The sequence below is a fragment of the Gracilinanus agilis genome, chromosome 4 (assembly GCF_016433145.1).
Source record: "Gracilinanus agilis isolate LMUSP501 chromosome 4, AgileGrace, whole genome shotgun sequence".
Lineage (NCBI taxonomy): Eukaryota > Metazoa > Chordata > Mammalia > Didelphimorphia > Didelphidae > Gracilinanus > Gracilinanus agilis.
In genome coordinates, this window is record NC_058133.1 from 244,095,395 (window position 1) to 244,120,735 (window position 25,341).

Consider the following 25,341-nt stretch of genomic DNA (forward strand, 5'->3'; position numbering starts at 1 on the left):
TGAGAGAGAACAGGCAAGTTAATCACTGGAAAAATTCAGTTGGAATAAAACTCACGAATCTTGTTCTTGCAACACACCCACAACTGTAGGCGACAATGGCATGTCCTTGAGTTATGCAATAATGCCACATCACAATATTTTAATTACAGCATGCCCTTCAAAATGTTCTACCCTGATGAGTGCACCTCGTCAGACAGCTGGACACCACCAAAAAGAATATTACAGAATTGTTTGAGTGCATAGGTCAATATGTATGACAAGAATAGTTGCTTAGGCTGTCAAGGACATATGCTCTAAAGTTAAAACTATAATTACTTCTACTATGCCTTAGCAAAATTCATTTTTAACAGTTCCTTTACCACTTGTCTTTTACCGGAGTTCAGAAACTTTTTAAACATACCATTGACTCACAGTCATCTTAAAAATTAAAATGTATTATAGCTTTTATTTAGGAACCACCCACCCACAAGAAGATATTGTATCAACTCTATGACCAACTGAAAACCACCCACAAAAATGCAGACTTCTGTGGCTTTGTATACAAAGGTGGCACTTTTGGGATAAAATATGAACAAGAGTCTTTCAACATACAGAAATTTACAATATCAAGTTAAATGATCTATTTGTTTCAAATGCAAAATAACTATATAGGAAGAAAAATTAAATAAAAAGGCTAAAGATTATTTTAGATTACTTGGAAATATTTTTAAAATCCAATAATAAGGGGGCAGCTGGGTAGCTCAGTAGATTGAGAGCCAGGCCTAGAGGCAGGAGGTCCTAGGTTCAAATCCGGCCTCAGACACTTCCCAGCTGTGTGACCCTGGGCAAGTCACTTGACCCCCATTGCCTACCCTTACCAATCTTCTACCTATAAGTCAATACACAGAAGTTAAGGGTTTAAAATTTTTTTTAAAAATCCAATAATAAAGTCACAGTTTCTCTAAATATCTTTTTTTATATTATTTCCTTACTCCTTTTACTGAATTACTAATATTTCTGCTATATGTCACAAATACCTAAAGAAAAAGTTTTACTTACTATTTTATGTTAACTCAGAACTTAAATTTACTTTTCTGTTAGCAACATAGTGTTAAATAGCTCTTAAATTTCTTGACCATTAAAGAGTGCATAAGCATAATAAAAATTTCAGTTTACATTTATAAAATATATTTCAATGGGCAATGCAAACATAATATTAAAAATTTTGCTCTGTTAATTTTGTCTTCTAATATTAATATTAATAAGCAAGAAGCTCAAAATAAGTAAGAGAAAGAAACAAACAGGTCAACCTAAAATTTTCTATTACAATTCAATATGACACTGAAATCTTTTTATAGGTTTTTTTTAAAAAATAGATTTAAATTTTGGGATAAAAAGTATTCTAATAATATGGTACATAGCATTATCAAGTGTAAAGTAAATGACTAAGTGAAAATGGAGAAATATGTGGAAAAGAAGAACTAAAACCAAGGAGACAGGAAAAATAGATTATTTTAAGAAAAAGGAAGAGAAGGTAAAGTAAAGCATTAGAAAAAATCAGCCCTTTTTTAGGCCTGTCTTAAAAGCATCTGCAAAAAAAAAACACTGTCTCAGGAATAAGACAATAGGGGCTCAATTCTTACATCTAACTCTTAAAACCTTGATCCAATAACTTAACCTCTTTGGGTCTAAGTTTCCTCATTTGAAAAATTAGGAAATTTCATCATCATCTAACATGAACTAAAAGGCCTCTGAGGTCTCTTTTGGCACTAGATCTAGGAACAGTTCTCTAAAGAAAGTTCAAGTATATTCTACTTATTCATTTTCACAATTAGTATAGAATTGGATACTGTGATCTCAATTGAGTTTTTGATCAAGGTTGGATGGATAAAGAAGGGACAAAAGCTGAATCTATCTAGACTATTTAAATGGTGGGGCAGGAGGAGTGGGAGGTGATAGAATACAAGAGCTTAAAAAAAATGGCCTGCAATACTTCCATCATGCTTCTCTCTTGGGTATGTTGTCCAGGAAACTACACTTTATTATTCTATTTTGGTAATCATAAAAGAAATCTCTGAATCCATGTGTCCTAAAAGTAGATAGATAGATATATAAAATTACTTAGCAAGAGAAGATATGAAAAGATCTCCATACTTGAATTCAAAGTGTTACTGTAAATAATCACATTAAGAAAGTTTGTTTCGACAACCTTATGTTCCTTAGAGAATAAAGGCTCATCTTTCAAGAACACCCAACATATAGCAGATATAAACAGACCAGACTGAGTTTATTACAAGCCTTTTACCTCATTTATAAATACACATCACTTGGAATCCATGTAGCAAGTTTAATTTCATTAAAGCCTACAAATCTTAGAGAAAGTTATATAAATCATAAAGCTACCCTGTAATGTAGCATTCCAGTATTATCCATACAAATAAAAACACAACTGTATTTTGTAGGTAGGAAAAATTTTGTGATTGGATATAACCACCATTAGGAGAATTCTAGGTCACTAGAATGTTTTTTTAAAGTTGTATTTAATTATTTAAACTCACAACATAAAATATGCCCATAGTGCAACTAAATCAAAGGCAGTTTTGCTCACTGTTTTAATCTGCCAGCAATACAGAGAAAAAAGTTTACCTAAGTATTTTATACTAGTGAACTTCTAAATTCATCATTTATTTTGAACAATTAAATCCTACAATACTCTCATGAAAGCAATTACTGAATGCCTTTTTGTCCACTTATAATTATTTGCAAATCTGCAAAAGTTAGTAATTATTTAGCAAAGAACCTACAAGTCAGACTTCCAGGTTAAAATATTGACACTTTAAAATTTAATTACATAAATACCTCTTATTAAGTAAGAATTTTCTAATTTATTCTTTTAAGAAAAAAGGAAAGTCTGGTATAAAAAACATTTGAGAAAATGTTATTAAGTAAAAAGTGCAATATTAAATTAGTTCAAAGGCTTGTCCTAGTATGAAATTGCTAATAGTGCCACTTTGAGAGGTACCAAAAATATTAGGTTGAAAAAAAAAAACAAAAAAAAAATAATTAATACTGTTGTGTGTGTTTTATGTTTCTGTTAAATATTTTAAAAATTCTCTTAAGAAATCTCAAGTTGTCATACTTATTCACTTTCACAATTAGTATCGTTATGATTTTCGACCCACAATTGATAAATGTTTTGCAACAGTCATCATTTTGATCATGATGCTTCTAGTCAGTGATGAAATCATCAGTTTTCAGATCTTTGCCATAACACATCCTATACAATCATGGGAACTTGACTTGAAGTGGTTCTCACGCCTTCAGAATCAGTGAACATAATGAGACATGCCAGCACAAGTTCCACTGACTTATCTACCTCACCAAGCATCAGACTGGAGAATGCATCCACTTCTCTGGTTTCCTGAAACCAGGCAAATAGAGTATGCTTTTTTTTTTATTTATCAGGTTCTTTCTACTCCACAGTACAAAATTAATTTTGATACAAAATAACTTCTATAATATTTTCTTTTTAACAGAAATCAAGCAAAAACACAGAAATTATCAGCAGCATTTATACTTTATTAATTCTGTATTTATATTCTCTAATACACTGTCTTGTCACTTTTACTACAAGGTAAAAGAAGGAAGAGAAGGCAATGGGAGTATGCAAAAGCATTTAGGAAATGGAAGGGAGGTCAGAGGTAGTGAAAAAGAGAGATAAGAATCTAGAGATTAAGGCAACAGAGAAATTTGTACTACTTTCAATATACTAGCTCTTTCTGATCCTAAGAAATCCTGGGAAAGTGAGATAATCTCTTTATATTTGAATCTGACCTCTACAAACCAAAAATCCTCCACAAAAGTGGTTCCCTAAGTATCAGAAACTTAACTGGTAATAACAAAAATATGCAATATTTTTTCTTTTTTAAATGAACTGTTTTATTATCACACTAGATATAAACTATCACATTAAAATTCAAGCTTCTTTAATGAAAACAGTCTTTTCTACATCAATCAGGTAATAATAAATGTACAATTCCTTTAAACCCTAGATTCTCAATTAGACTTTTTTTTAAGAAATAGAACTTTGTACAAAACATTTAGGAAATGTATCACTTCTGAAAAAAAATGTAAGGTATTTAAATAAAAAATCACACACTCACTCACTCACTCACTATCTGACTACAGATATGGAGTAAAGGGAAATGTGAGAGCTACATGTAATGCAGTCAGCTCTAGAAATTGTCTCTTTCCAGGCACATTTGTAACCTCTTAGCAGTAACAACAACTGAAACACACAAGTAGATGATCGTGAACTCTAAGGAGGTGGCCACTATCATACTTGATTCTTGGCTATGCTTAAGACAGCCTCCGACCAAATAAAGGTTAAAAAGATATTTCTGTACTGTGACAATCATTGTCATGCAAGAATTCATTTTTTAAAAAATACTTAATACCTATTTTAGGTAAATTTTAGCACTTATGGTCTCAAAATTTTACCAGGACCCAGTTTAATGGCACAGCAAGAAATGGACCAACAGCTCAAATTTATAGCCTTGAGTAAGCCTCTCCATCTCAGTTTCCTTATTGGTAAAGCAGGAGTAACAATAAATAAATATATATATATATATATATATATATATATGAATATTTGTAAAGTGCTAAAGCCAAAGAAGAAAAAAATTGTCTTTAAGGTTATACCACCAGCATTACTGATGATTTTTTTTTTAACTTCTCACAATATTGGTGTGAATGGAATCAGATAAAATGTATTTTAGTCAAGATTATTTTTTAATTTTGGATTGGATTGAATGGCTACTAAAGTCCTTTTCAATTCTAACATTCTGTAATTTTACAAAGTCAAGCACATGTCTGTTTTTAAAGCCACATACAGATTTAAACAATGGTAATGAAACTGATATCCAAATTATAAAAGAATTATTTAACTGAATGCTCTAATTATATTTGTTTTCTCTTATTATCTTAATGTCAAGTTAATACACATTTATTAAGTAGCTAGTATGTACCAGGCATTATGTTAAACAGTAGGTATACAAAGAAAAAGCAAAAAACATTCTTTTTTTTTAAAAATTGAGTATGAAACATATATATGTATGTAAATACATGTTAAGGAAGACTGTAACCATAAGGTTCAAATACAACCATTTTACCTGAAAATAAGTAGACTATTTACTATCAATATCTAAAGAAAATCTTGCTTCCTGGAAAAGCCCTTTTTTCCTGGTCTCAGATTTGAGACCTCACACATCAAGGCCCCAAATATTTTTCTCTAGAAAAATAATCTTTTTAGAATTTCTAGGAATAAAAATACAACTAGGTGAATTGATTACAATGATTGCAACAATGTTCAAAAAAGTATAGTAGCCTGGGTGAAGTTTAACAGATTCTTTGTTAACCTAAATCTAGCCACAATTAAGAAAATTTATAAATTATTACTATGCTGTGGCCTTAAGCTTATCAATTTTTTTTTGTGGGGGGAAGAAGAAGTAGGGGAGATTTCTAGGTCTGTGCTTCCAGGTACAGAATTCTCTAGTATGGAAATATCCCCAATTAAAAGAGATCAGTATCTGTTCACTATTCTCTGTAAAACACTGTAATCTATAGTCCTTAAGAGTCTCCTAGGATCCTGAGAGATTAAGTGATTTGCCTAGGATCCCAGTATATGTGATAGATAAGGCTTGAACTAAGATCTCCCTGACTCCAAGAGGGGACCCTTTTCCACAAACTCACATCACCTTTCAGCCTCTAAAAAGCCACTTATAAATACACTGGACATGCTATGTTTTTCTTGTCCCCAAAAGGAAATTCTTCTCACTAACTAGGTGGAGGGGTTAGAAGGAAGATGTCATAGAGTTTTGTGAAGAAGAGAGGAAGTGAAAACTAAAACCATGCGATGAACTCAGTTCAACATTTAACTTTAGAAGCCAAATCAATAATTTCAGGTTTTTGGTTGACCTTACACTGGCATTCATTTAGGAGTATAAGAAATTGTAAATATGCCTACCTTCAAGCAGAGTATCTTTATTTTAACTATTTAATGTTAGTTAGAAAAATAGTAATTTCTCACTGAATCAGTTATCATGTTATTTAAGAACTCATTTTTCTGTTACAGTTCTTCTAAATCCAATTGAAAAGGTGGCCTTTCATCCAGATCCTAACACTGTGGAGCCAGCTTCAAATGAAAATTCTTTTAAAAGGGAACACAAACTTCTAAGATAAGACAAAACTAAAGTTTGATTCTAAAGAAGTGAACTGTGATTAGATTACATAAAAGACAGAACCTGAAAATTTAAGAAGAAAAATGAGTCTTCTCAAAGAACGAAAACCAAAGAAACCTCATTATATCCCAAGGCCTCCAGGAAAGCCATTTAAATATAAGTGTTTTCAGTGCCCCTTTACTTGCAATGAAAAATCACATCTTTTTAATCATATGAAGTATGGCCTCTGTAAAAACTCCATTACATTAGTATCAGAACAAGATCGAGTTCCCAAATGTCCCAAGTCCAATTCCTTAGAGCCTAAACAAACTCATCACATAGATTCATTAGTTAAACCAACTACTTCCAAGTCAATCACCAATGGACTAACAAATCTTGATTCTAAGCTTCAACACAGCTTTGCCAAGGAAGAAGCAAAGGAAAATTTAGAATCACGAAACTGTGAGACAAGTAAATCATTAGGACAAAACCCTCCAGTTCAAAAGAAAGCAACCTCTCTTGGTTCAGTCTCAGAAAGTACAATTACTATCCAACCTATTCTAGAAGGTGGTGCCAGACCTTCAGCTTTTGTACCAGTAGAACACAGACTTAAAGGATCAGAAAATGATGAAGTATCTGAAATGCTGCCAATACCTGACCCAATTACCAAAAGCTCTTTTCACACTAAATCTGCCTTCCATACACCTAATCACCCATGGAAAACTGGCTCTTTTCTCCCAGAGCTGTCACATAAAATTCCATCTACAAAAGGTTTTGGGTCCATTTCTTCTTATATACAACCAACTATTCCAGAATATCCACCTCATTTTTACACAGAGCATGGACTAGCTACTATATATTCACCCTATTTACTCACAGGTAATTCAGTAGAGTGTGAAAACACTTTGCTATCTGTCTATGGTACTCAAGACCAAAGACATTTTCTTTCCCACCCAGGACCAATTCCTAAACATTTGAATCCATCACCATCAACATATGAGCCCTACAAATTTTTCCAACAGTATCACTCCAGTCTTCCCATACCATATGGGTTCTATAGACCAGAGTCTGCATTCTCTTCCTATGGCCTTAAACTTCCACATGTTGCTAGTATTACAAGAGAGCAAAGTTCTCACCTACTTGAAGAAACTAACTTGATCTATCCAAATTCAAATCAATCCAGATTAAATTCCTGGAACTCCCACAAAAAACACATAGATTATGAAAAAGAAAGCTTAGTTCTCCAAAGCCAAGATCATTCCAAAGATGAGCCAAATGATAGAGATGGGGCCAAGATGAGTCCCCGTGCAGGAAGTGCAGCTACAGGATCTCCAGGAAGACCAAGTCCCACCAACTTCACTCAGACAAGCCATGCATCTGAAGGACTGTTTGAGCTCTCAAATAAATCTTCCCCTGGACCATGTGGAAAATTAAATCAACCTGAAGAAAATGCCACAGCCTTCAGACTTGTTCGAAAAAACTCAGAATATCCTGATCTACAGTTAAACAGAACAGACTCTACAAGAAGGTAAGACAGTCTCCATAAATCTTACTTCCAAAACTTAAAAGCCCAATTCCAAACAGAAATCCCTCTTTACCCCACCCCCAGCTTTATTCTATCTAATTAGCCAGTTTGTAATTCATTAAAATTTTTAACACCATGAATATTGGTATTTTAAAATATCTTGAAGGATAAAGCATGGACAATTGGCACAGTAATTTTTTTAAATAAATAATGCAAAGAAAATAAAAATAGATAAAAACTTTTATCTCAAAGTACATTTTTAATTGCTTCAATTGACATACCTGGTCTTTCTAGTTCTAAAGAATAATTTCTCATTGCAGTTAAGCAAAAAATATACAAACTTTAGTTTGAAAACCCTCAGCGCCATAAAAATATACAAACTTTAGTTTGAAAACACTCAGTGCCATAAGTCTTATTTTCCTAAGAAGAAATGTAATTTGTTTATGTTTTTCTTTCAGCATTAATGTTATTGATGAAGAAGTACAACATCAGATAGGAGGTACATCTAACACAAATGAGGATTCTTCTAACACAGAGGAAGACCCAGGAATAGTTCCACTCAATCTTTCTAAGAAATCTGAAAAAAAAAAGGGAATCATACATGAACATATATACAAAAACATGACCCAAATGGAAACTCAAGACATTATGAAGCTACAAGACATGCCTTTAAACCTCTCAGTGAAGGATACCTGCAATACTAATACTCTGAACCTGAAACCTTCATTCCACAGTCTTTCACAAGATGCGGAAGTTGCTGCTACTCGGAAAACTGAAAGTTCTAAAGCAGAACACTGTATAAAGAACCACCAGCAAAACATCCATCAAGATGACGTTTTGTTCACAGCCAATAATGGTGAAGCCCAAGATTTAAGAATGATTGACAACAGTGATGAACAAAAACAAACAGCTGCTGTTGCTCTCTGCCAACTAGCTGCATACAGTCCTGAAAAAATAAGGGTAGAAACTGAAGAGCAAAATTCTCAGGATTCCACTTTTCAACAAGATGAACCCACTTTCAGTTCCAAAGAAATTCTGGAGACGGAATGTAATACTAAATCAAAAGGACAAAAGCGGACGAATCAAAAAGAAACAGGAAAATCTCACCAAGGAACTAAAAAGGCAAAACTAAATGACACTGCAAGAGTATTCACTCTAAGAAAGAGAACCAGGGTGACTTAACATTCAACTTTCATATATGCTTTCAGATCACGAAACAGCAGATACTAAAGAATTTGTCCACTGGACCAAATGACTCATATCGGCCATTTTCTATTGGATCAATTGTTACTACATGTTTTTCATTTTTGTTTTAAAGGAAGCAACAATCTGTAAATAGTAAATGTTTATATTAAAGGTGCTTATAAATGTGTAATAAATATTTTTGAATGATCCAGGTTTCTGTATATGCCTAAGATTCTGATAAGCAAACTTCTACATTCATAACTAAAGCCAATAGAAATGCAAGGGAGTAAAAAAAATGCTTTTGGTGTCAGTCACATGCCAAGAACATTTTTATATCTGCTTTTATTACAAAAATGTTTCCCACATAAGAAAGAACTTTATATTTGTTGTAACAAAAGTTTCCTTAAATTCTTGAATTTATTTACTTTGAGCTGTTTTGCAAATAAAATGTAAATTTTTTGAAAAGGAAGAGCCTCTATGTGTGTGGAGATATATATATATAACAATCATACATATATGTGCATATACACTTTTAGAAATTACTTTAAAAGCTCATTATGAATGTGAAAACTATGATTTGTTATTGTTGAAAATAATCCAGACATCTATTTAAATTAATAATTTATTTTCATTAGTGAAAAAAGTACTATGGGTGAAGGTATTTATGACATTTATTTGGTTAGGATGGGTCATTGAATTTTGCAAACTTCATTCTTCTTTTCTATACTTAGAATTGTATATATAATTTCTAATATTTTTCAAACAAATCTATGTATTATGCTTAAGAATGCATAAAATAATGAATGCAATATAAATTCCTGTGTTATGTTTTGTAATATTTTGCTACAATACACAATGAAGTTGTGGTTAAAAAAGGAAAATATTCACATCACAATTTGAACAAGTTAAAGACTTAGAATGTAAATTTTGTGCTTTCTGGGAAGGTAAGATAAATGAGATTGTGCTTAGCAAAAACCAATTTGGAGAAAATGTAGGCAGTCCCTTGTTCCTGGCTTTTAGACAATGATCAAATAACAACTCAAAACCTGTGCAGCTATTATTCAAAATTATGATGTCAAATACTAGTATTTCTAGGCTCTATTTTTCTAAAATCAAATATGTTTTAGGAAAAAGTATAATTCATGATCATCCATGTACCCTTTTCGAACAAAAATGTTTTTTTTACATACAGGATGCTTAATCCGTATGCATCAAGACAGTATTTTATCATGTTCTAGGATATGGACAACAACTAATAAATAATCTAGAAAAAATATTACAGTGTCAAATGACAAAAGCACCCAATAAAAGGAAATATAGCAACTATTACATCATTAGAGATTAATGTAGTTCTCAATCTCATATGGAACCCTGATCAAATTCTATTTCTTTAAGGCATAAAACACCCCTCATTCAATTAAATGTATGAAAATATTACATGGAAAAAATATTTCTTTATGACTACAGAATATCATATACACTTTAAAGCACAAGAATTGGAAACTAGAATAACTGCCCAAGTATAATCAATTAAGTTAAAGGATGTAATATTCAAGTCAATTAATAGTTTTCTGTCTAAATCTGGCTCCAACATACTTTCTCTGTGTAAACCGAGCTCCAAAATACATCTCTTGTGATTAGATTCCCTGCTATTAAGTTTCTCCTCTCTCCAATCCATCCTCCATTCAATTATCAAAGTGATCAGCACAGGTCATTAATGTGACTCATACTCAATAAACTCCAGTGGTTCCCTATAACCTCCAGATCACACATAAAATCAGCCATTTGGCATTCAAAGACCTTGGCAACTTGGCTCCCTCCTATCTTTCCAGTCTTCTTATGCCTTACTCACCCCACATCTATTCTGTGATATGACACTGTGACCTCCTTGCGATTCCTCATACAGGGAATTCCATTTCCCACTTCTAGGCATTTTTGCTTCTGTCTCCCATGTCTGGAATATTCTCCCTCTTCATCTCTACCTCCTGGTTTCCCTGGCTTCCCTCAAGTCCCACCCCAGGTAAAATCTTGCTTTCTTTAGGAAGCCTTTCCCAATCTTCCTTAATTCTAGTATATTCTCTTTGTTGATCATTTCCAATTAATCTTATACAAAAATCTTGTTTGCACATAATTGCTTGCATGTAGTCTCCCACATTAGACTGCGAAGTTCCTTGAGATCAGGCACTGTCTTTTGCCTTTTTATGTATCACTATTCTTTAGAATAGAACCTGGTACATAGTAGGCACTTAAACATGTTTAAACTTACTGACTCCCCTTTAAAAGTCATGCTTCAGAGGAACGAAGCTTCTCAATCTCACCCAATCTTTCATCACTATGTATACAACACATAATCTGCAGCCAATAATGATGATATTAAGTTTTTATGTAATACCTTAAAGTTTACAAATCAATTTACATATGTTAACTCATTTGATCAGAGAACAACCATGTGAGTTAAGTATTATTATTATTATTATATCTCCATTATACAGTACAAAGATGTTAAAGAACTGGCCCAGAGTCACATATCTATTAAACTGTCTTGAGGTAGATTGTGAACTCAGGTCTTACAACCTATGTAATATATTACCTAACTTGATAAGTAAATCTCTGTCAATTAAAACTTTTCTTCTTAAAAGATCCACCTAGGGTGACACATCCTTTATTATGATTTCTCCAATACTCCCAGAAAAACATAAACCTTCCCTCTTGAGTTTCACATAAGATGGCACTTTAATTCTCTAATGTATTTAGTCATTTTCTAACTTGAATTACAATTATTTGTGCACAGAACTCATTCCTTACCACCTCCCACATGTTAAACATGTTAAGTTTAGAAAAAGAAATCTGTTTTTTCCTTATCAATTATCATTATAGCACCTAGCATTTATATAGCATTTTAAGGTCTGCAAAGCACTTTACAAATGCTATTTCATTTAATCCTCAAAACAACACTAATAGGAAGGTTTCAAAATGAGGAAACTGAGACTGAAAAAGGATAAGGGATTTGCTTAGTCACACAACTATTAAATGTCTGAGGCAGGATTTGAACTCTGAGCATCCTGACTCCAAGTTCACCACTCTATCCACCATGCCACCTAGTGCTCTGTACTGTCATTTTCATCTGTATATTATCAACATCTACTACAGTGTCTTCCTCGTACATCATTAGAAATTAGTAAATATTTGGGACAGACTTTAATTGAATTACTTACCTTTATATTCAGAAGGCTGCCCCACATTTCTATCATAGAAAGACTGATCATATTCAATGTTATATATATCCTGGTTAGAATCTGGAATCTAGAGTAGGAAGGGACATTGGAAATCATCTTGTCTAACACTCTCCCCTTTACCCCCATTTTGTGGATTTCAAAGATACTAAATTTAAAGAAAGAATCTATTCAATATCATCATCAGGTACTTCCATAGGCCATACCCATAAAAATTAAATAAATAATATGTCTACAAAAATTTATCAAAAATGACTGAATCGTGCAGGTTTATAAAAACAAGATTTGGGGGCTTTTAAAATATGAATACAGGATTAAGTTATTGCCACAACAAATACTTAAGGAGCCTGGATCAATCCAAATTACACATGGAAAGCATAGAAACTATTCAACTCAGATATAGGTTATAAAATTTTAGTACCTAACTAATATGTAGCAACGCATGACCTGTTGGCTAGAACATCAGAAGCTCAATTATCTTTTAAAAACTAGGACACAATAAATCCCCATATTATAAATACAAATTCCAAAACAGCCTCCAGAATTTATTTAACAAATAAACTAGAACCAGAACATTATCACAGAAAAATCTATTGCCCCCCAATCAACTAGATGTAAAGCCAACAATGAAAACATAAAAATAAAAAACATAGTAGATATTGACATTATAGTCAATCAAAAGAATTTTACATATTATTTTATTTGATCTTTACAATAACTCTGAGAAGCAGATTACATTATTATTAGAATTTTATAAATGTTCATATAGCTGTTTAAGTCTCTGGTGCAGAATTAGAACCCAAACCATTCTGACTCCAAGTCTAGCCCACTATTCCCTAGTCCGTGCTATTTCCCGAGGTCACACAAATAGCAAGTAGTAGAGGTAAGATTTGCCCTAAGGCTTTCTGACACTGAACCAACTGCTTCTTCCATTTTACTGAATTAGTCTTCTAGTTATACTCCTTTTAGAGGGTCAACAGCTTAAATCAATGAGCACTATATTACGCACATACTATTTGCCTAACATAGTGGAGGTACTGGGGAAACAATAGCTACAAAAGAATAGCCCTTGCCATCTAATACAAACCATCAGAGAAAACAATATATATCATAAAAAGAAGAAGAAAGTAGATAAAACGTAAATCAATACTAAATGGAAGGTAGAGTTAACAACTGGAGACATCAGAAAAGGACTTAACTAAGTGGTGGAATTTGAGCTAATGTTTGAAGTAGGCTACGAATACTAAGAAGTTACAGTAAGTAGGGAATGCATTCATTCCAGACATGAATAGTAGTGTGTATAAAGGCATGGAGTCAGGATATGAAATGTACTATGTGAAAGACAGCAAAGAGACCAGTTTGGCTGAACCAAAAGGAAGTAATACATATTAAACTACAAAAAGTAGACTATAGCTAGATTGTAAATGGCATTTAATTCCAAAGATTGGGGTTTGTAATTGATCCTAGAAACAAAAGGAGTCATTGGAGTCATTCTTAAATATATTAGCCCTTTGATTCAATAATATCACTGAGACTGTTATGTAGTATATGGAATGGAAGAGTGGAGAAATTAAAGATAAATTAACTTTCTTTCTTTCTTTTTTTTTTTTTTAAACCCTTACCTTCCGTCTTGGAGGGCTCCAAGACAGAAGAGTGGTAAGGGCTAGGCAATGGGGGTCAAGTGACTTGCCCAGGGTCACACAGCTGGGAAGTGTCTGAGGCCACATTTGAACCTAGGACTTCCCATCTCTAGGCCTGGCTCTCAATCCACTGAGCTATCCAGTTGCCCCCATAAGTTAACTTTAATAGAACAGAAGTGGCAGGTTTCTAACCAAGTTAAGTGGCTCTCCTTTTGCCATTCCTATCATATTCCCCTCCCAAAAAAACAATAAAAAGCTACTGTTGATGATTATTTCTTGCTTTTACTTTCACAATTATTTAATGCATAAAGGACATTCAGTTTCATGTCCCTAGTACTTTTTCAAACAATTCTTATTACCTAAATTCTAATTGTATTTAACAATTTTTTCATATGTTGTTTAATTCCCAAGCAACTGAGCAGTATTCTAACTAGTCTGTCCTTTACCTACAGATCATTTCTTTTTTATAATTGTACCTATAGGACAGAACACAGGAATAAATATGATCATTAATGTGCTACATGTCAAATTAAAAATACAAGAAACTTTTTAATTGCTTGGATTATTTTCCAACTTAAATAATTCCTATTATTCTTTTTTATTTTAGTCAATCATTGAAACTGAATTTTATAGCATATCTTGCTGAATAGACTTTTTCCCTTTTAATAACTGATATATTCATCCATTCAGAAGTTCATTTCTCAGAAGACTAAAACGTCTTATATTTTAACAGTATTTTTAAACTTTCAAAGACTCTCTATGAAAGCAGTCTTTAGGCTTAGTCTTTCAAAATGAAAATTTCTACTATTCTTCCTAACTAGCTCCTTAAGAAAACTGCTTCGTTCTCAAATCTTCTACTGTTACCATCAATGATCACTAAAATCAATAACTATTCAGTCTTTCCCTATAAGCTTTAGCCATTTATCCACCACTGCCAACAAGACAAATCTCTTGTGGAGTTCCTGGCATAATTTCAAATTCAGCATTCTCCAAAATGAACTCATGGTATTCCTTTCCCCAAAATCTAGGTTACCAATTTTTCTATGTCTATCAATGACACTCACATTCTCTAAAAGTTAGATTCAACATTCTCTAAAAGTTAGATTCAAAAAATAACTCTTTTCTCTTTAAAGATTCATATCCAATCAGTAAACAAGTCTTGTTAGTTTGCCCTCTAACAGTTATCCCTTCTTAAGCAATCTGAATGGCACCACGATTGTCTATATTTTAACCTCAAATTAGGATTATTATTCCTTGATTCTAGCCTCTTCCTTACTCCAAATGCACTTCTCCCCTCCCGTACCCGATGCCTGCTTTTTTTTTTTTTAATATTGCAGATTTATTTTATATAAACATCACTCTTAGGTCATTCTCAAGTTCAAAAACTACAATGGTCTTCTATATATTTGATTTTCAAGGACTGGTCCTGCTGTACCTATCCAACCTTATTTTCCATTATTCTCTCCACTCTAAACTGGATAATCCTATTGTCCAACAAAACACATAATCATTCCATTCTACCCATATCTTCAACTGTATTGTTTCCCCTGACACAGGAATGTATTTTCATCTCATTCTTGATTTTTTTTATCCTCAAATTTTATTAAGAAAAATACAGAAAAGTAGCACAAAGGGAAAAAAGTTAACTGAATATATGAAAATAAGAACAAATAGAAAATGGAATCTTGACTATACCATAAAAAACATAATTATGTGATAACAGCAGAAAATAACTAGGAATCATAATGGGCTACAAAAAACTGAATATATTGCTGAATGTTAAGGCAAAAATAAAGCAATTTTAGGATGTAAAAACAGATGTATATCACGATCATGTGAGAAATTCTCTCTATTAGAACTTTTCATGCTCAAATAAGAAGAGAGAAAATTTAAGATCTTCACTTTTTTTAGACATCCATATTTATATACCCCATATTTAAAAAAAAAGACTAGATCCATAAACCTACTCAAACTTCTCCAATATTAGCACTGTGGATCTTTATCTAGAATACAATGTATAGGCTAAATATTTAAGAAGAAAACAGAGAACCTGAAGAGGAGTCAGGGAAGAAATACAAAAATAATAAAAGGATTGAAACAGGGAACCCAGAAAGGTTCGAGGAATCTTAGAGCTATGTAAACAGGTGATGGTATTTTTAAACAAAATTTTTAATCATTCTTGAAAAATTCACTGGCTAGGGCAGTGATGGGCAACCTTTTGAGCTTGGTGTGTCAAAATTCACCAAAAAAAAAACAAGCATAACTCAGGTGGTATGTCACTTTGAGAAAAAAAACATAATTTTGCAATATTTATAATTTAAATAACAAAGATGTATAATTATAATATATAACTGTATTTAATAAACCAAAATAGGTAAATTAATATAGGTAGGATTGTCATCTATAGTGCACAGAATGTCTACACAACACTACAGCAAATGTTTCATCCTTGGCATGCAGCTCCATACTTCTCTGTATGCAGCCACGTGTCATCAAAAATGGCTACACATGTCAATGCAGACATGCATGTCATAGGTTTGTCATCACCAGACTAGGGCAACTTTGATAAAAGTCGTTTTCCTCCAAATTTAATAGCTGATTAAGACACAGAGTTTACCCTTCTAGGACCAGAATAATTATTTAATACATTCATATCTCATTTTACCATATTAATGAATGTCAGTCAAAGTTTGAAATCATAATAGAGATGTGAGAAATATAAGTTAATGTCAGAAAATTAAATTAGGCTTAGATATGCAAATTAATAGCAATCAACAGAAAATTAATGGAACGGACAGACTGGAATACCAGGGCACTATAAAATAATATTAATAAGCTTTTACTACTTACCATCTGTGAGTCGAGAAGGTAGTAACAATCCTCTTCTGCCTAATTCTGCTAAAGCCAGACATCCACCATGCCAAGCATTATCAGTTTCCTGAAAACTAACAATATATAGAACATGAGTTTAATTTAATTTGGATTCCATTTTTTTATACTGAATTCTCAAAAGTTAATCCTTACTTAAAACCTGGGGCTTTTTGTTTTGTTTTGTTTTTCATTACTTTCGGGGGATAAGGGTTTTTTAATTTTAAAAAAATGTATAGACCTTCTAAGAATTCAATACCAATGGATAGGAATTTTACTCTTATAAATAAGTTAAATTGCTCCTTAGGGTTACACTTGTTACTGTGAGAATGAAGCACAAAATAATCTAAAATTAGGTGATTAAATATATAAATATCATATCCTAAATATGGCCTGAAGAAGTTTGTCTAAGGGAGTAAAGAATAGGAAATATCCTGAAACCCTTTGAGCAATGGTATATGTTATTATATTTTGTTTTTGTTTTTTAAAAAAGAATGGGAATAGAAGCCTACTGGCCAAAAAAAATTAACTTTGGTTCTTGGCTAAATAAATTATCTAGAAACAGAAGAAGTGATCACAAAAAGGTTGGCTTTATCAAGAACAAGTCATCCTAGAACAGTGTTTGCAAACTTTTAGAGATTGTATGCCCAAACTGTACCTTCAAGCTGCCTGTGAGGCCCCAACATTACCCCAGACAGAGGGAAGAAATGATCACACTGGGCTGCTGGGTGGAGAGGCAAGGATATGTGAAAAATGTCCTTGAACACTATGAAGAGGGAGAATGGAGCTGCCCCCTCCAGCACGCCAGGTCATACCTTCACCAACACAGTCCTAGAACAATTTCATTTATTCATTTAATAGTTACGAGACAGATAAAAGAGGTAACCTAATGAAATAACATGTCAGGAAGATCTTGGGTTCAAATCCAACCTCTGACATTTATTAGTTATGTGCCATTGATCAAGCAGCTCAACAACATTACAGAGTACTAAACTGGTAGCTGGTAGCTCGTGAAGCTTAAGGGACAGATTTCAGCAAAGCATTTTTAGTGGACCTGGAACTGTTTTGTAGACAGGCCTGATGTGAACTTGGAAAATCTCTAATGGAGTGCCACAAGGATCAATCTATCCTTGGCCTTGCATTATTTTACATTTTTTAAATGACCTAAAGTTATAGATGCCATGTTTATAAAATTTATAGGACACAAAGAACAAATAAGAAGAGACAAACTGGCTGACAACGTGCAAAACTATATCTAAGGGCTATATCTAAATAAGATTAATTTTTGGATTGAGAGTCAGGTCTAGAGTTCAAAGCAGGCCTCAGACACTTCCTAGCTGTGTGACCCTGAGCAAGTCACTTAACCCCCTTTGCCTAGCCCTTACTGCTCTTCTGTCTTGGAATCAGTACACAGTATTGATTCCAAGACAGAAGGTAAGAATTTAAAAAAAAAAAAAAAAAAGAATTATATCAGTACCTTTTACTGTAGCAAAGAACTAGAAACAAAATAGTTGTCTATCAACTGAGAAATGGCTAAACAAATGAATGTAACAGAATTTAATAGATATGAAGAAATGAAGAATACGACAAAAAAATATAAAAACATTTGCCTGAATTGATGAAGAATGAAATGAATATGACCAGGAAAACAACTTAGGTGATTGTCATAATAATAAAATGAGGGTTAACAACTCTGAAAGGCTAAAAAAAAATTCTGTTGTAAGCAGGCTAAAAGAACTCTGTTGTAAGCAATGACCAATTATAACTTCAAAAAACTTAAGATGAAACACAGCTCTCAACTCTCGGGAAAGAAGTGGAGGAAGGTTTGAACGTAATGATAGACATGAAAATAAAAGAGCATCAACAAAAATCATTTTTAAATGCACATGAAAAAAGAAATGCAAGAGACACAAATAAAGCAATATTGCTACTATTTTGTCAGAGTATACAGAGAAAAGCTGTCTTTAAAAAAAAAATTTTCAGTTTCTTATACAATCCTCTTCCCTGTTCTTTGTATCTCAAAATGCATGTTTCCTGACAAATAAATTCACAATTTAAAAAAATGAAGAAAAGATTTATTCTGTGTGGCCCCAGATGGATAGTCTATCAGAAAAGCAGATTATGGCTTAATGTAAGATAAAACAACAACTCAAATTATTCAAAATTAGAATGGGTTCAATTTGAAAGATTAAAATATTTAAGTCTATTTCATGTTTACACAGGGCCCAGCAAAATTTCACTTTGCTGGTCTGTAGTCTAGTGTGCACTTGATTGTACTGAATTTGAAGATCTACTTTCATAGTTATAAATTGTTATTGAAGAAATCTAGCAGAAAAATAAAATTACTTGAATTAGGAGATGCAGGAATATTAATGGGTTTTGTCAAGAAGAAAACAACTTTGCCATCAGATTACCTAAAGAAGTTATCCAGGAAGTCTTCAAAGCCAAAGAAAACAAATACTCAAAATAGCCAAAGGCTGCCAACACAAAAGAGAGGAGACTGATACAAAGGGACAAAGCTCTTCCACTTGCTCTACCATATATCATGGAACAATCTAGTCTTTTTCAATAGCTAGGACTGTTAGGTCCTTCATGGCTTTCATCTGTGAAAGAAAAAACTATTCTCCATTAAAATCCAGAAATCACCACCAAGTAGGTGGGTGGCACCAACACAGAGAAAAAGGGACAGTTGATTTGTTTCTTCATAATAAAGAATGTTATTAAAGATAACAGAGTATGCTCATATCCTCTCTGTGGGCATGCCTGCAGTTGTTTTTTGGAGTTTTTTTGGTTTTGTTTTTTTTACCAGAGGAAACATCTTTATTTTGTTACCTGTACTTAGGAAAGATGGCCATGCCTTGACTAAGAGAAGACCCATATTTCATTGGAGTTTTTTTTAAACTAGAAAGCCAGAGGGACTCAGGGGAGAGCCATTCCCATCCCCTCGTCCATGCACCTGAAGACATTCCTTACTTCACCTGCCCCTCTGCCTGGGCACCCAATGGGAGCGCTTCCTCCCTCCCCTATCTGGGGTAAAGATCTTGAGGGGAAGGCTCACATGATGCTTGAGGGTGTGGCACAAATGGCAGTTTGTTGAGTCTGTGGTAAAGATGATTCCCACATTGGGGTTGGAGAAGAATTAAGTTTGAGGGAAGCAGAGCTTACAGTATGGCTGGAGGGGAGCAGAGCTAGAGACAGTCAGGGCATTCTCCTCCCCCTCTTCAAAAGCACCTCTCATCACCCACCCCTCTGGGTAGTATCCCAATGGGAATGCTTCCTCCCTCCCCTGGATGGGAGGGATTGGGGGGAAGAAAAACAGGAAGAGGGTAAGGGGTGGGGCACAATATTCTGTCTCTGGTGGGGTGGCATAGCACTTGGTCTTGGGGGGGAAGCAGGACATGGTACTCCGTCTCTAAAAGGTTTGCCATCATTGCCATAGACCATGAGGCTGGCACTGAGAACAATAGTCTGTTTCATTGCCTATACGTGGTCCCAGATTATAATGCCAGGACAAAGAGGGGCACTAGTAGGAATGAGGACCCTTCCGTGATGGAAAAGAATACTTGCTCATAGAACAGTACACAGGCCAAGAAAGCAGTAACCACACCTCTCCTTAAATCATACCACCTGAAAAAAATGAAAACTTACAATACCCCAGAACTATCTGAAAATAGCAGCAGATGCCCACCATCTGCAGAATGAGTAAACAAATGGTGGCACATAAATGTAATAGACAATTGCAGTTCTAATTATGGCTATTGGGGCAACTAAGTAGCACAGTGGATAGAGTCAGGAGGCCTGGAGTTAAGAGGGCCTGAGTCCAAATCTGCCGCAAACACTTACTAGTTGTGTGACACTGGGCAAGTCACTTAATACCAATTGCCTTGTCACTCTTTTGTCTTAAAATTGATAATAAGACATGTTGTGAGGAAGATTAATTTATTATTAGTGTTGGACCTAGCAGGAAGGGTTGGAGGATTCCAAGATGGAATGAAGGAGCAGGAAGTGGGGCTTGGACTCTGAGAGAGACTCCATAGTGGTTGGGGACATAACTGTTGCTAACCCTGGGAGATCTCAGAGTTAGGGAAAAACTGCATCCAGATTCCCTGGGATCCTGATGTGAAGGCTTTCAGCAGTGGACAATAGACCTGCAGAGAAGCACCAAGTGGGGAAATGGTTTGTGATCTGGTGGACAGTTTTGCAAACTCACTCTCCCTACCTGGGTACCTTGGATCACCTGGTGGAGTTGGCTCTTGGCATCCTGTGACCATCCTTGGATTACCATGAGACCCCAATTGAAAGCCATCCTCAGGCCCTTTAGCTGAGCTGACCAAACCTGGCTGTAAACAGGTTTGGAGGAGCTTTCCCTGTGACTTCAGTACTGTTTCTTTGGGCCCTTGCCTGGCTTAGGTCAATAGAATAGTGTAGTCAAGTCCTTCCCTTGCCCCTGTGGTTTGCCCTTAGGTTTCAAGTATAGAATCCCTTATTCCCATCCTTCATTATTATTTCCCTCAATTAAATTGTTATAAACTTTTACCTGTTGCCTGATGGTTCCATAGGCCCTAGCCTAACTGCCATTCCTATTGACAGTTAACAGCTTGGCAGTGAACCATGGTCTCCCTATCCTGGTTGGTCCTCTCTCTCCTTCAACCCAGTGTGAACCCACAAACCATTTAGGTTACATTTTAATAATAATAATAAACATCCCTGGTCCCCACCTTTACAGACAGAAGGTAAAAGTTAAAGAAAGAAGAAATGATGATTGTGATAAAAATAAAAACCTAGAAAGTTGTACTTAAACTAATGCAACGTGAAGTAGAGATAAGAAAACAATATAAACAATGATTACAACAATGTAAATTAAAAGAACACCACATACACACATAGAGATCAAAAAGGAATGTTGCAAAATTATAACAATCAAATATGCCTCAAATGAAAAGACTCCTAATCCACTCTTATACAGATGTGGAAGGTCCACAAGTGTCACACACCGCACATATTTCCAGAATTATGCTCACTTTGTTCCTCTTTTTTTTTTGTCTTAAATATAAATAGGCAAAGACATCAATAATAACAACTTTTAAAAATGGGGCCTACATTGTGACTTAAAAGGAGAGCACTCAGATAAGGACAAAACTGGAGGAATCAATACACAGGGTAGGAAAACATGTGATGGTATAGTGAAAAAGATTTTTTTTCAAGTCACATTTATACAAAACAGACATGAAAGATAAATCTGGAAAGAACAATTAGTATCAGATTTTAGACATCAGGATAAGTAGCTTAAACTTTACTCTCTAGTCACTGTGATAAAAACAGTATTTCACTAAGTTTAACCTAGCAAAATTAAGTCAAGAAGGACATTAAGGTTTTAAAACTGGGATATTAATGGAAGAGAGGTATGCACAACATTCCATCTTATTTTGCACTTCTCTAGATTCACAGAAGCAGAAAGTGTGTGGGTGAGGAAGGCACAGATCACTTTCCATTAGGTTCATCATCAAACTGGTATCTAGATTTTTGTGAAAAGAGAAGAATAATTTCATCTTACTAGTCTCCTGTTGTTGAAGTGTGAGGAGAGGGCATCAAATTTCCAGATGGTCTCCTATCTTGGAAAAGAAGAGTATCATGATTCCTTCTGCTCCCAAGTGTCTGCCATCTCACTGAAACTACCCCATGACTCTGAAAATATTTCAGTTTGGGGTCATAATATTATTAACTTTGAAAATCTCTCTAAATGTTCCCCTTAGGGATTTTCAAACTTCTACATCACCATATCCTCCTGATTCTGGACTTCTATAGATCATCATCCAAATTTCATTCCCCACTATCAAATGACTTATTCCTATTCTCAACGAAAAAGGTGAAAACAAATGCTACCAATCCCCTCCATAGAAATGCCTGCTTCATTGTAAAAAAAAAAAAAAAAAACCTGTTCTCATCTTAAATTTCTTTCTTTCCTACTCTTCTGTCTTCTGGATATCACTGAAAATGGCCCTTTCCCTAGCTATCTTTTTCTCTACCAGCTATACTTCTATTTATTCCTCTTCTGATACTGCTATCATCATGGCAAAACCCTCATCTCCCTCTACCTACATTAATATAATAGCTTGCTGGTTAAGTTACCCAGAGCAAATTTATCTCCATTCAGACAACAAAATGACCCAACTCAGTGAACTCCAGTGACTCCCTATCACCTCTAGAATCAAATAAAAAATCCTCCGGCTGACATCCAAAGGCCCTCATAACTTGTCCTTTCCAAACTTTTCCCATCTTCTCTCTTTCTACCATATCGAATATGCCCTAATCCAGTGACACTAGTTTTTCCACTGCTCTTGCAAAAAAAAATTTCATCTATACTCTGTGTTTTTTCATTGGCTGTACTACAAAATATCCAACCTGGTATCAAAGCTGTTAATTTTACTTTTGCAACATCTCTCCAATATAGTGCTTTCTCTCCTCTGATATTGCCACCACCTTTATGCAATGTCTTCATCACTTCATGTCTGTACTACTGTAATAACCCCTTAATAGATCTACCTCCCAGAAGTATCTTCCCATTTAGCAGAGAGCAATTTTCCTATATCACAGGTCCAAACGTGTCACCCTCATACTCAATAAACTCCTCTAGCTCCCTATCACTTCCAGGATCAAATATAAAATTCTCAGTTTGCCATTCAAAGTTCAATCCTCGGACTTCCGGTTAAGATGGCGGCAGAGTAAGGAGCAGCTGCTCGATCTCTCCTGACCGAACCACACAGGACCCCTCAAGGGGAAATAAAAACGAGTCCAGAGGAACGAAGGAACCCCACAACAGGGCGCAGCATTGAAGGTACGCAGAATCGGGGCATTTCCACACTTTAAAGGGGTGAAACAGATCTCACTAAAACACGAGAGGAAGAAGCCCCTCCCCCACCCCCACACCGCACAAGCCGGTAAACAGGACTGGGGCAACCAGATAATCACTGGCAGCCCCTGAGCCCGTACCTGTGCGCTGCAAGACAAGGGACCCCAGGTGGCTGGGACTCTCCCTGAGCGCCCACGTGGGTGAAGGCACCGCCTCCGGCCGGGACAAAGGCCCCTAAAACGCGGCCTTTCCCAAGCACTGAAGGCATCGCCTCAGGGGCGAAAAAAGATCTCCAGCCCACGGATTTTCACTACCTTCTGTGGGGGTGAAAGCAGGGCCTTAAGAGCATCAGCACAGGCAAAGGCAGTGCCCTAGGCTTGGATAACGATCTCCAGCCCAGGCTTGGACCTCCAGTGAGGACCCGGTGCAGACCTGAGCACGGCTGTGGAAGCAGCCCCAAAGACTGCTGAAGGAACCTCGGGCAGAGGGGCAGACCAGGAACTACCAGGAGGCCTGACCCCGAGGACAAGGAGACGGGAGCCCTCCCCCACCCCCCAAGCTTGCAAGGCCCAGGCAGACCCTGAGTGCAAAGACAAAGCGGAAAAGGGGCGGGGCTAACAATGGCCAGCAATAAGGAAATCCAGAAGAAAAAGACCATCAAGAAAACTCTGGAACACTGGACAACTTCTACACAGAGAAAATCCAGACAACAGAGGAGGGAAAACAAAAATCCAAACCTCCCCAAAAAAATGAAAGCTGGTCACAAGTTATGAAAGAGTTTAAAAATGAAATGCTGAGGAAGATGGAAGAAATCTGGCAAGAAAATAACAGTTTAAAAGGCAGAATTTCGCAATTGGAAAGTGAGACAAGACAACTGAAGACCAAAAATGACCAGATTGAAAAGGAAAACCAAAACATTAGAGCCGAAAACCAGTCCTTAAAGGCTAGAATCGAACATTTAGAAACCAATGATCTCTCAAGACAACAAGAACAAATAAAACAAAGTCAAAAGACTGATAAAATAGAAGGAAACATGAAATATCTCAAGGAGAGAGTGACAGACCAAGAAAACCGGTCTAGAAGATATAACTTGAGAATCATTGGTATTCCAGAAAAGGCAGAAATTAATAAAAACATGGACTCCATACTCAAAGAAATTATTCAGCAAAATTGCCCTGAAGTTCTACAACAAGAGGGCAATATAGACATTGAAAGGATCCATAGAACACCCTCTAAACTGGACCCAGAAAAGTCAACACGCAGAAATATAATAGCGAAATTGAAGAGCTTTCGAGTCAAAGAAAAAATCTTACAAGAAGCCAGAAAGAGACAATTCAAATATCAAGGAGCACCAATAAGGAACACACAGGATCTGGCAGCCTCAACACTAAAAGAACGCAAGGCTTGGAATACAATATTCAGAAAGGCAAGAGAGCTGGGCCTTCAGCCACGAATCAACTACCCAGCGAAACTAACCATATACTTTCAGGGGAAAGTATGGGCATTCAACAAAATTGAAGAATTCCAAGTTTTTGCACAAAAGAGACCGGGACTAATTGGAAAGTTTGACACTCAACCACAGATATCAAGAGAAAGATGATGAAAAGGTAAATAAGAAACAGAGGGAAAAGAAAGAAAACTCATAGTCTTTTAAGCTTGACTCTTTAAGGGCATAAATAAGATCTAATTATCTGTATTACTAGGTGGAGAAATGCTATGTATAATTCTCTGTAGTGAACTCTATACACTATTATAATATTCACTATTATAGCAACCAGAAGAATAATTCATAGGGAGAGGACAGGATACTAAATGGTCTAAGATGACATGGGGGGTGGGAAAG

At 35.1% G+C, this 25,341-nt stretch overlaps 2 protein-coding genes across 2 annotated transcripts in view; one reads left to right on the forward strand and one right to left on the reverse strand.

Annotated features, from left to right (window-relative positions):
* The window catches only part of TBCD (tubulin folding cofactor D), a 522,548-nt gene that overhangs the window by 342,407 nt on the left and 154,800 nt on the right, over positions 1-25,341 (reverse strand). The window contains exon 12 of the mRNA XM_044675187.1: positions 16,631-16,725. Within this exon, the coding sequence (XP_044531122.1) occupies positions 16,631-16,725 (95 nt within the window). The remainder of the gene's footprint in view (positions 1-16,630; positions 16,726-25,341) is intronic.
* Positions 6,302-8,904, forward strand: ZNF750 (zinc finger protein 750). The gene is made up of 2 exons (XM_044671652.1): positions 6,302-7,725; positions 8,181-8,904. Exons 1-2 carry the CDS (start codon positions 6,302-6,304, stop codon positions 8,902-8,904), a joined length of 2,148 nt encoding a protein of 715 aa, XP_044527587.1.